We start from the raw sequence: 13,238 nt of genomic DNA, 5'->3' as shown, positions 1-13,238 counted from the left end.
CGCAGGAGGGGAAGACCCTCTATGAGATGGATTGGTTCGGTGACTGGGGTAATCGGGATGGATGTGTCAAGAGGCGGTGCGGTTGGTGCAGGATAGAGCAGGGTTTAGGGCTGTTGTGCATAGGGTCACTATGAGTCGGAAACGACTCAATGGCACATAACAACAACAACAACATGGTGCATAACAAGTGATTGCAAAGACCATGGCCTGTATCAGATGCACCTTAGTCTCCAGAGACACCATTGCTCTTCAGTACTTTGGAAGCACTAATACTAGTGGTAGACTACATTAATTTTAATAGAGTTATTATTTGACAAAAGGAAGAACCTTTATTAGAAGTTGAGATTTTTATTTGTAGAGTCAAATTCTCAAGTAGTAAATTTCTTAGTTTTTAAAAAGTCAAGTGAGAGTTGATTTTAGAGGGCAAATGGAGTGGGAGAACTTTTATATAATCTTTGTGTAACTCTTTTAAATGCCATGTTCTTGCCTTGTTTTTAATAGGGTCTTACTGGACAGAGCGTATTCAGACTACGACAGTATGCTTCACCATCTGGATTTGGAAACTCTTTCTTCTCCACAACATTCTCCAGTCAATCAGTTTGCCAATACCTCAGAAACAAATACCTCGGACAAATCTTTCTCTAAAGACCTCAGTCAGATACTAGTCAATATCAAATCATGTAGATGGCGGCATTTTAGGCCTCGGACACCATCCCTACATGACAGTGACAGTGATGAACTCTCCTATAGAAAATTATACAGGAGTATAAATCGAGCAGGAACAGCACAACCTGGGACCCAGACATGTAGTACCTCTACGCAAAGTAAAAGCAGTGGTTCAGCACACTTTGGTATGTTCATTTGTTACTATGTACGTGTTTCTAGAAATGGCAAATTCATATATTATTTGAGTATTTGATCTATTTTATTTACCACTAAAAGTCTCCCCCCTCTTGATATGGTACCATCAGTCTCATTATTTCTTTGAATCCTATAATTGTAGTTAGTGTAAATGTGTTTATGTACAAAGATAGCTTATTTTCTGGTGGTGCTGTGAACAACAGTATTTACCAATTACATATTCAGATACTATGGAAGTTGTCACTAATTTATGCTTGGACGCTTCTGTGGCCTTTTACGTAATCTCTTTATAAGTAGAACCAAATCAGGAGGACAGTAGATTCACAAAGCTTTGTCTACTGAAGCAGTAATTGAGAATAAAGTATAAGGAACTAATTTTTCAGAGAACAATAGTCATGTTAGAATGTTAATTTAATGTTTTGGAAGCATTTACATATAATACTTTTACCATTATGGAAACATTCATTATGAATGTTTAAAATACTTAAAATAAGGGAGCTCTGGTGGCCTAGTGGTAAGAAACTGCACTGCAATCCCGAAGACACATGGTTCAAATCCACCAGCTGCTCTGTGAGAGAAGAATGGATAATATCCTCCCATGTGATTTACCACCTCTGAAAACCCATTGGAGGTTCAGCTGTGGGTCAGTTACGAGTCAAAGGCACACAACAACACTTCAAATATTCTTGTTTTGAAGCTGTGCTAGCTTGTGGAGTTTGCGGCCCATGATTCAGAAGAAGGAGCTGTTGTGTTCCCTTCTCTCTCTATAGCCTCCAATAGACTGTTGGTGCCATTAAAACAAAAAACCTACTAAGTAGATACTATTTGACACGTATAAGAATGTAGAGATTCACTGCTAAAATTACTAGTTTTTTATTACAGTAATTTAAATATTTTTTTAAAGGAGTAAAAATCATTTATTTTGTTCCTCTCCTCACCTGCTTGGGTTACATTGACACCTCCTCATGAAAATGAAGATTTACTTTCTTTTTAAAGAACTCAGAAAATGTTCTATAAACTAATTTATTTCATGGTTAAAAAATAGTACTTCTTTGAAATGCAGGTGTTTCAGCCTTTTTAAAAAAAACAAAGCACATGTTTCAGAAACCAGCTAGCAGTCAGTCATCAGTATTACTCTGCTTAGAATAGATGTTTTGCCATTTCCCTCAAGGCCTAACATTATTTTTAGACTTCATATCATAGTGAACCAGTTCATACATTTGTAGTCTTAAAAATCAAAAGGAAGAGCATTTCAGTATCAAAGCTTACATTTAATGAGAGTAGCGATTTTTAAAAATATATTTTAAGTTGTATAAAATTCTTTGGAATATCATAAAAAAAATAGATATGTTCTATCTTTTCCATCCCTTAAAATAGAAAAATTGAAATCTATCACCAAACTTAGGGTGCCATTTGGGTTTTTCCTATTTAAATTGTTTTGCTATTTACTACCTTAATAGGCATTGATATTATAAAATTTATTTACTTTGAAAATTCTCTTCTGTTTGTCAAAGAACATGAAAAGATGAACATTGGGTGCCAGGATCTTTAGTAACTTTGTGTTTGTTTTTCATCATTTCCTTCTACTATTATACATAAATATATGTATGTGCATATGATTAAAGAAATAGGCTTGTCAAGAGTTGTTGGTTTTTTCTTAGTGCATTTGTGTTTCCATTCTTTTTTTAATAAGTTCCATTTGAATCTTACTAGATCCTCCTATGTACCAAGGCAATAAATGCCTATAGTCTACAAGTATTATCACTCAATCATTGCTGTCTAGTTGGAACTGACTCATAGCTGATCTGTCAGTGGATTTTCTGAGGCTGTAAATTGCATGAGATTAGATTGTACATCTTTCTCACACAGAGCAGCTGGTGGTTTTGAACCCAGAGAAGTGCTGCCTTTGGATTTGCAGCTCAACTCTGTGGGCTGTTGCCTGTAGAGCTCCCTTTCAATATTATAGCACTTACATTTATTCCTTCATGTTCATCAGTATCCCAAAGAATTTTAAAGTTCATTTCTTTATAGAGTGTATTATTGTGAATTTCTATCATAGATATATTTAAGTGCATCTACTATAGACCTTTGGCAAGATAAAAAAAAAACCACCCAAAGATTTAGCAGTTTAAATGCTATAGAAGATTGTAGATTCATCCCATTAAATTACTATTCTTCAAAGTTAATCTGGAATGGATAGTTTTAATGTACTCTTCCCTCTATTGTAATTGTAGTTTTAAAGAATTTCTTCCCCACTCCCATTCAACATGACTCCCACATACAAACAGAATTCTTTGACTTGGTACTTAACCAAAAAATCTTTGATGTAGTCAGGCGACAGCTGCAAAACAGGCAATGTTGGGCTTAAAGAAAGAGAGAGTTGTGTCTAAAGGACTGTCTAGAGTAGAAGTTTCACAATACTAATTTTAGAACTTAACCAATATGTTAAATACTAATCCAGTTGCTATGCCTTCCTGCTGCCTGAGGCAAAATATATGGGTTATAATTTTTAGAATTTAGACTGGTTTGGATTATTTGATCACTCTAAGATAGTGATACCCTCTGATCTTACTCCTTTCTCAAAACAATCATCTGAAAGGGACGTTTATTCAATTTTAAATAGAAAATTCTTTGCAGCCTCCCTTTGGTCCCCTGTTTTGGTAATTGGTTTAGCAGCTTTTTGCTTGAAAGTTTCATCTTTGGAATACAGCAAAACAGCATGGTGTTTGAGGAAATTGGAAGACTTAACAGTATTTTTATCTCAAACACTGGTGTCATAATGTCTAATGTATCACAGCTACAAACTAACCGAAAGGCCCACCTCCGAAGGAGAAAGATGACCTGTCTTCTCCTATAGCGATTAAAAGCCTAGGAAACCCATTGAAGGGTCACTATGCATTGGAACCAACTTGGACAGCAGTGGGGATTTTTGTTACAAGTTACGTATTTTAATTCCTAGTTCTCCATGAGAGTTCATTATATTCAAGTCCTTTTTCTCAACTCATAGCTATGCTATAGATTTGGTTTATTTTAAATATAAATGAGTAAGAGCTCATGTAGCTGGAATGATACAGCCCTAAAAATCAGTAACAGTGGCTTACTTAATTTACCTAGTTTGTAGAATAAACTTTGCGTCTTATTATAAAAAAGAAAACCTATATTTTGAGCACTGAATATTTGCTAGATTTTTTTAAAACTCTGTTTTACTTCAGTTTCTTATCCAGATGTACTTAAAAAGTCAGTTTGTTTTGTTTTTGTTTGAAAGTAGATTTGTCACACACTATATCCAGCAGTTTTGGGCTGCAAGAATATTCACATTTAGCAAAATAAGACGATAAATAATCTCATGTTCAGATTATTTGCCACCAGAGGGTTTGTTTGGGGGGGGGGTGTGGTTTGGCTGTCAAAATCTGAGGTTTTACTGTCACCTAAGTTTAAAAAAATTTAATTTTCAGATTAGACATCTATATTACTTATGAACCTCAAAACTATCAATTAAGCTTACTAAATAGGCAATCATACTTTAAAACCAACAAGTCTTTTCATTTTCTATTTATTTGTTTAAAGTTAATTTTTTGCATTAAAAACAGTGTTCTGTCTGTGTACTAAAAGAAATTTCTGATTCTGGAGTGTCTTTTAAAAGAAATCTTAAGGGCTGGTCATGGTTTCAGGTATTTTATGAATCTTTCTGTTTGTGTTTGCTGATTTGTGTATATGTTTACTGAATATGTGATGGTCTTAACTGAAGATTTGGTAATCTCTAATTTATCTTTATAAACTGAGTCTTCAGATTGCTTTTTTTCCCCCTGTACTCTTCTCATCCTCCCTACCCAACTCCTGTGTTCTTGGCAGTTAATAGGAATGTTTCATACAGTGAAACAGCCTGAGATGTATAGGTAACTCCATGAACTGGTGCACCATTTCCCTGTATAAAACCCACATGGACTTATAAAATGTTGGGTTCTTTAATCAGAATTCCTACCCAGAAGAATTAGTTAAAGTTACCAAAGTGTTCTGTCACCTGCCTAAACATTTAATTGCCATTGACTTGGCTCAGACTCGTTACTTTTCTACTCATAGAAGAGAACAAAATATTGCCTCACCCTGTGTCATCCTAACAAGCTTGAGTCTACTCTTGCTTGATAAGCACTTTGTTGTTATGTGCCATCAAGTTGGCACCAACACAGACCTTCAACAGCATCTTCAGTGGGTTTTCGGAGGCTGTAAACTGTACCAGTGGAGATTGCTCATTTTTCTCTCTCAGAGCGTCTGGAGGATTCAAACCATGTGCCTTTGTGGTAGCAGCTAAACAACTTATCATTAAGCCACCGGAGCTTCCTAAACATTTCTTGTAAGGAAAAACTCAACAGCTTTCTAGATCAGTTTATTCTGCAGTTAGAAAACTTGTTTAGTCTGTTTGTCCTTATATTGAACTCTTTAAATTTAAACCTACAAGGTTCCTACTTTACCTTGGTAAGCATACTGAATAATTTTCTTTTTATAATTATTTTCACTCAATCACTCATACATTTCATATTGTACTGTTAATTAGAATTGTATAATGCCATTATTTATGTCTTATTGAAACCTCTCTGAACCCCCTTTTCCCTTAACATTACCCATCCATTTGCTAATTGAATAAGTTCTCTTGGTCTTCAACATTATTATCCTTTAAGTATTTGAAGTCCTATTCGGTTTCTTCTTGTAAGACAGTTGCAATATAAAATGTTCAACTTTTAATTCTGTACCTTACATGAGTATTCTCTCTGACATAGACTTGTTTTTCAGGGACTTTATTTATAACATTTCTTTTTAGCACTCAATTCATACATTAAAAGCTTGACTATTTCTATTAAATACTACATTTTATCTCTAAAGTTTATTTCTAAAGTTAAAATGCAGTTGATTTCTATAGCCTTTTCCCCCCATTGTACTACTAAATATTTTTGGGACCTCAACCTTAAGATTCTTTTGACTCTAGAATAAACCCATCATATGAAAGTTTTACCGGCATTCTCTCCTGATCTGAAAATGTTTGCTTCGATGAAATGACTTTGTAGATTTGGTCATCAGTAATAATAACCATGTTACTCATCTTTGTTTGAATTACAAACTTGACTACCACACAGTTCCTCAAAAGAGATTCATAACCTGAAAACTTTCTGCCATGTCTCAGTTCATTCATAGAAATTTAGGAATCTTTAGTCATTCTTTTATTTTGCATTTGGTTAGACTTTTTTGTTTTAATGATATCTTGATCTGAGATCTTTGCAGTTTTCTTTATATATAATAAATTAAATCCCAGCTCAAATGATGCTTGCCTAAGTTGACTATCATTCTTTCTTTTTGTCCAGGCATTCTTTTTTTTTTTTTTTTCACATAGCCTCCTTGTTGGATTAGAATTTTAAGATCTTGAGTCTCAAACACTTAAATATTTTTTTCTCTAGCTGAGGACAGAAAGTCTAGACCGATGGTGTTTCTTACCATCACTTCCAACTTCTATGTTGTTGTTTATTGTTATGTGCCCCTCAGTCAGAACCATCTCAGAGCCGATTTTTCTGGAAGAGATTGTTCCTCTTTCTCCCACGGAGCAGCTGGTGTATTTGAACTGTGATCATTTGAGTTGACAACTCGGATCTTTACCTCTAAGCCACCAGAGCTCCCACCCTTATCTGTAGTTCTGTACATTTCTTCTGGATCATTAACTGAAAATATTCAGAGGAGATTTCATAACTAGACTATGGGGTATAGACATAGCTAACAGAAAGCCCTTGATCTGTGTTAAGTGGGAAATTAACACTTATTGGTGAAATTCAGAAATCCAGGATTAAAATGCTAATTTTTAAAAGGGGAAAAAATATTTGGAACTTCTTAATACTACCACTAAATTATGAATTAAAATATACATAAATGTCAGTAAAGTTCTATTAAAGCAATACTTTATTCACATTAAAGGATAGTTTCAACTGAACAGGTTTATAACATTATTTTTAGAAATTAACATTTTTCAAGAAGCAATTATTTCCTCTTTTTTGGTTTTGGCCCTTGTTAACCACAGAATTTTGTTCAATTCGAGTATAATAACCTATGTCGACAGTAACTTATAAGATTTCTTTCATTATTATTTCATCATTTTCTGATCCATTTGAAATGTGTTAGAATTTCTACATAAACATTTTTCCGATTGTACTAACCAGAAGCAATATTCTAGGGACTAGAGAAATTCTTCAGAATTCATGAGTGAACAGTGTTAAGACTTGATAAAGTGATATTTTAACTAGTTTCTAAAAATGCATTTATATAACAAGAACAAACAACAAATTAGATGACAGTGTTTTGAAAATATTAAATGTTAAAATTGAGGGAATTTGCATGGTTTACAGATTCCCTAATAGCCAGGGATGCATGAATACCCTTTTTTGTGTTCAAATAATTCTTACCCGACTATTATAGGCTCCTTAAAGGAGCCTTTAAGTCAGATGTATTGTGATTGTATGTACTTTCCATGCCCCCCCTTTTTTTAATTGGCAAAGAAAAAGGTTTCCTTTTTAAAAACTGCACACACTTTTTTGGGGGGGTAATAAATGAACATTTTTTTGTTTGTTTTTTTTAGAACTGAGCTCTCCATAGACAAACATAAGTAGCATAACACAGTGTCTTTCCTCAGACATCATTCTGTACAGTAAATCAACATAAACAACTCCGTTCTTATTGACTGGATTTTTTCCAGGTGGGTTAATTGGGTGGGGAAAATTAGTTAATTAACCTTAACATTTGGAGCCTCTTTTCTTCCTATTAAACGTAAAGGATGGGTTCTTAAAAAAAAAATAATAATAATAAACCCAACAAACTATCTTTCATAATATAGAGAAAATCTTTTGTGATGACTAAAATTTTAAAATATATAGAACAGTTTCTATTTATACACAGAACTTTTAGGGATCATCTGAATGTCATTGGGACAATAATGTGAATAAAATACAGACCAGATGGTAACCAGATTTCTTCTCAAACTCAGTCCAAAATTGAATTCCGTATCTGTGAAAAAGCTGGTATTGCCTGTCTACACTGTCTTGCAGAAGTGTCAGCAGCTTTACAAAAGTAATAGTGTTGGAACTTGGGAAGTGAGCATTTCTCTTTATTGTATTTCACTCAGGAAGCTTTATTTTCTTTTTATTTTAAACTCAATCCACTCTTCCTAAAATATAGTAGCAAAAAAAATTTTTTTCATTTGGAAATGATCTTTAGCAGGATCATGAAGCATTGCCAAGTGCTTTAAATTTTTAACAAAATTTTTAATGCTAAAATGTGTTTTTATATTTTAAGATACAGTCTCTATGTTGTTTTTATAATGTATTTCCTTTTTTTATGTTCAGCATTTACAGCCGAACAATACCAGCAACATCAACAGCAACTGGCACTAATGCAGAAACAGCAGCTTGCACAAATTCATCAACAGCAAGCAAATAGTAATTCCTCCACCAACACTTCACAGGTGAGGGATTTGTCTGTCTTATGATTATCCCTCATTGTTTCCCACCAGAGTTCATCTCTAATTATCAACTGTTGTCATAGAACCTTGCATCTAACCAGCAGAAAAGTGGCTTTCGCCTGAATCTACATCAAAGCCACTCTGTACAGGGTTTAGAAAGAACAATGCAGGTGAGTATGGAAGCTGTTGACTCTGCTCCCTATTTTAAAAAGTAAAACTTAAAAAGCATAGCTCAGTAAAATGGAAGTCCCATTTGACCTCTAGTTCATTAATATAGCTCTTGAATATGTATCCCTACCCAGTTCATCATCTTGGATATTTTACTTAGTATTAAGATTTTTTTTTTTTAAATTTGATATGCTAAATAACCTCTTTTACTATTAAAAAGTCACTTGTAAACCAAAAGTATTATGTTTGATACTTAAACACATTTAGGGAGTAAATGCTGAGATTTGAGTAAGCATCTTGCAGCAAAATACATTTTAAAAAACTCATTCCCCAGATACCTTTGGCTGTATGCATATATTTGTGTGCATGAATAAAGTTAAAGGCAATCTGTATCTTCTCTTACTCATTATGTATATGTACAGAGCACTGAAATAATTTACCAACATAATTCTTTTGTCTAATACTTGGTGTTGGAAGTTTTCCATTTCCAAATAGAAGCTTTATTTTCGTAATTGATATATATTTGTCATATATGAAGATCTGACTTTATAACTCGAATTACAAACGCAATTATTCTTTTTCAAATATATGACTATCAAAAGAATTGAAGTGATTTTAGTGATATGCCACTTTCTTTTAAATTTAAGTTTATTCTTGTTTGCCTGTGAAACTTTAATACTGACCTGGGAGTAAGTGGGGTTTTTTTGCATTTTACATTTAGGGTTTTGTTTCCAAGACTTTGGATTCTGCTAGTGCTCAATTTGCTGCTTCTGCTTTGGTTACATCAGAGAAACTGATGGGACTCAAGATGAAGGAGGATGTGGTGCATGGAATTGGGGTAAACGGCGTCCTTCCAGCCTCAGGTAAGGATACTCACACTGCTGTAATTATAATTTACCCATAATATAGACAGCAAAGTTCTACATTGCTGATAATGCTTCTTTGTTTTTCTCTCTAGGAGTATACAAGGGCTTACACATCAGTAGTACTACACCAACAGCACTTGTACATACAAGTCCATCAACAGCAGGTTCAACCTTGTTACAGCCTTCAAATATAACACAGACTTCAAGTTCCCACAGTGCACTGAGTCATCAAGTAACTGCTGCCAATTCTGCAACAACTCAGGTTCTGATTGGGAACAACATTCGATTAACTGTACCATCATCAGTTGCCACTGTAAACTCTATTACCCCTTTAAATGCACGACATATACCTAGAACTTTAAGTGCTGTTCCATCATCTGCCTTAAAGCTGGCTGCCGCAGCAAACTGTCAAGTTTCCAAGGTTCCATCTTCATCTTCTGTAGATTCCGTTCCAAGGTGAGTAGTTCTATTTAGAACATTTGAAAATTTTAAGATCTAACTTAAATCCTCTTTTATAGCTGCTTTTACCTAGTTATTTGTGGTTTTGGTTTGTTTGCACGTGTTTTTTCATTTTATTGATTTAAAGGTGAGAATTAATTCCTTATATTTGTTCAAGAGTGGAAGAGAATTTGATAGGTGGAGGTAGGGGTGGGTAAAGGAAAAGGGAAAGATCTGATGTGAAAAAACAATGTATACGAACTTTGTAAATCAGTTACTTTTTTTTTTAAGGAACTAAACAAATGAATGTTACATATTAGTTGGAAATTTGAACCAAATTATAGATAAAATATTTTGTTAGATATTTTGGAAATCTCATTCTTAGTATAATAATAGCTTCCATTTTCTTCTACCTTTATTTGGACTTACAAGTTCTCTTCAGAGTATTTTATATCTGAGTTCTTCCGCAGCTTACATTAGAGTTAGAATCATTCTATCCACAGAGCCTGGCCTATTATACTAAGCTATTCTTAATATGTAAATACTATAAAGGCTTACAGAACTCATGCCAGTTCACCTTTTAATCAAGCTGTTTTCTATGCTAACTTGCCTTCTTGGGTTTGAGAAAATGATGTAGAATGTTTGTTCATATTTTATTACTGTTTTAAATACTAATCATTAAAATCCCAATTACAAGATGATATGGGAGCAGTAAAAAGATAAGACAGGGAGACTTCTGATTAGTTAGAAAGTAAATTGTTCTAAAGGTATCACGTAGTATTATATGTTAGTTTTATAGTATAGGTGACCACTGTCAGGAGAAATCTTTTCACACCAGAAACATTCTTGGGAATATTTTACAAAATGAGATCAGATTCAATCTGGAGTTGATTTGGTTGAACAGAAAGAAGAGAGGGCATATCAGTCAGATAGTGGCCTAAATGAAAATGCAAAGTTGGGAAAGTGTGAAATGTATTCAGAAGTTAACAAGAGAACTATTTCTAGAAGTTTGAGGTAGGTTGGTTGGTTGGGTAGGTAGGTAGGTAGTTGAGGTTAGAATGAGATGAAGAGGTCAGACTGGTACGTAGACTTCCGCAGCCAGCAGGGACCCAGAAAGAGGAGCAGGGTTTATAGCAACAGCCTTCCCTCTTTTTCATTAGCAATAGTCACACCTCCAGTAGACGTCATTGGCTACAGTATTGCCATTGCCAAAAGCTTACAGCCTGTATGTACTATTTTTAAAACGTGCAGGTTCCTGTTGGTTTCTAAATGCATTAGTTACTGTCTACTCAGTATTCTGGAACCATTAAAACATGTATAGTGTAGGGTGTTGTACTGCTGATCATAGGTGGTACCATCACTGGTGGTTTAGATCTCCCAGTCCTTCTAACAGAAAAGGGTGAATAATAATCTCCCATGCAATTTAAAGTCTCTGAAAACGCTTTATTGGAGTTCAGATACTTAGTTATGAGTTGAGTTTTTGATTCCTACTAAGAAATTACAAAGATTCATATTTCTTTTCTTGCTACCTTTTCCCAAAAGATGAAAATCTCCCTATTGTTTAATTAAGCTTTTTTAATTGGAAAGACAGTCTTGGTCACATAAGTAATTACTTGAACTTTGTTTCAACAGGGAAAATCATGAAACAGAAAAGCCAGCACTAAACAACTTAGCAGACAACACAGTAGCAATGGAGGTGACGTAGTTTCTTCAGGAATGGAACTGCAGCCTGGGGGACTTGATTAGGTGCTATGCATCAATAGCATTTTGAATGCAAGGGATGATGGGATGCAGCACATGCATTTCTGTGGCAGCTGTGGGGACTTGACAGCAATGCTCATCTCTCATGCTTCGATTTTTCTTTTCTTACTGTTAATAGGGAAAAAAATCAACATCTGTAAATTAAGAATACAGCAATTATCTGTACAATACTGCATATTTGTAATACCTTGTATATATGTTACTTGAATACAGAACTGTTCATTTGTGATGCTTTGCACTTGGGGGTGGGGGGTGGGAGGGAAAGAAACTGCAACAAAGAGTGTGAGATGTGAGATTGTATAGAGATGAAGTGTCATCACATCATGTGCATGGTGCGGAACCTGCTGTTTTATCTATTTATTGTGCCGTGTTTACAGTTTTTTGTACACTGTACCCTCATTGGTTCCTGTGCTGTAGTAAATGTGTTAGGTAGCTGTGGACTCCTTGGTATTTTGTAAATGGTATAACATAACTTGGTTCCCCTCTGGGTCTCTGAGTTTTCTGTGTATCATGTGAAAAAAAGAAAAAAAAAAAAAAAAGAGGTGACATACATACAGAATTTTAAAAAAAAAAAAAAAAAGACAAAAAAAGGCATCAGTTTTTTAAAAAAAAATGGGGAATGTACTGTTAAACGGGGATCTTCCTGGTCTATCATTAGGACAAGTAACAAGCTAAAAATGAAGTCTCTTGAATCTTCCCATCCCCACTTGCCCACAGAACAGTGGGTGGTTTCTGGTACTTAAAGCACTAATGTTATGTTGCTGCTCTACAAACAGCCCAGTCGTCCCATTTCCTACCACACCAAAAAGTGTTCAATCAAGTATGCAAATGGAGTCCTTACAACTGGAGTTTATGTTGTCTTGCCCTTTTTTTAGCACACATACGAAAAATTGTACTTTTTTTATTGTCGAATTGTTTAAAAGACTTCATTCTTTACTTGTTCTTACTAAAAGGAGATAAGGGAGAAGAATGCAGTAATTGCTGTACGTGTATCATCATTCCAGTTTCTAAAAACAGCCAGCCAGCTTTTTTCCTTTTAAGATTCTCCAGAAGGCTGCAAGGCCAGAACCACAAATATCGGGTGCCTTCCTTTGGAAATATTTGACCTCTCTTCTGTGAAGAGAATGGTACTTAACAGACTACTACTAGTGCTTTGTCAGTACCGAAGTCTGAATGCCCAGTCCAATGGCATATGTTATCCTTAAGGTTTTTAATCCCACCTGGAAATATTGTGATAGAATTCTCACAAAATAAACCCAGGGCATTACATGTTGACAAACTACTGTGTAGTGGTCTTTTGCTTTTGTTTTTAATCTAAGAGCTTTTGTGTGACTTCATTAAAAATCATTTGGTAAAAGGAGAATGGGAATGGGGAGTGGTAACTTTTTATCTTTAGGTATGTTTTTTTTTTATTTTTTTTCCCAACAATTATTTATTAAATGCTTACTATACCAGATAATGTTTTAGACAGTATCAGAGTGGAAAGTATGCCTCCCCTCATAAACTTAATCCTATGAAGGAAGAAAAACTAAATAAATAATATAAATCATATTAAGGACCAAAGTAAAAATGCCTGAAAAAGCAATGCAAGTTTCTCTGTGGAAGATCAACTTTAATTAGAATGGTCAAGGAAGGCCTCTTAAAAGTGGTGA

At 34.5% G+C, this 13,238-nt stretch overlaps 1 protein-coding gene across 4 annotated transcripts in view; it reads left to right on the top strand.

Annotated features, from left to right (window-relative positions):
• The window catches only part of EPC1 (enhancer of polycomb homolog 1 (Drosophila)), a 139,107-nt gene extending 126,208 nt beyond the window's left edge, over nt 1-12,899 (top strand). For 2 of the 4 annotated variants that reach the window (XM_006894586.1, XM_006894588.1), the window contains exons 10-14: nt 502-851; nt 8,238-8,356; nt 9,243-9,384; nt 9,480-9,843; nt 11,458-12,899. In XM_006894586.1, the coding sequence (XP_006894648.1) occupies nt 502-851; nt 8,238-8,356; nt 9,243-9,384; nt 9,480-9,843; nt 11,458-11,530 (1,048 nt within the window). In that variant the 3' untranslated portion in view covers nt 11,531-12,899. Of the gene's footprint in view, nt 1-501; nt 852-8,237; nt 8,357-8,436; nt 8,524-9,242; nt 9,385-9,479; nt 9,844-11,457 lie in introns of all 4 variants that reach the window. The other 2 variants (XM_006894585.1, XM_006894587.1) reach the window with 2 other exon arrangements.
• Nucleotides 12,900-13,238: the final 339 nt, after the last annotated feature.

The sequence above is a fragment of the Elephantulus edwardii genome, unplaced genomic scaffold (assembly GCF_000299155.1).
Source record: "Elephantulus edwardii isolate Elephantulus edwardi_28Jun2011 unplaced genomic scaffold, EleEdw1.0 scaffold00146, whole genome shotgun sequence".
NCBI classification, from domain to species: Eukaryota; Metazoa; Chordata; class Mammalia; order Macroscelidea; family Macroscelididae; genus Elephantulus; species Elephantulus edwardii.
This window is presented reverse-complemented; position numbering and strand designations above follow the sequence as displayed.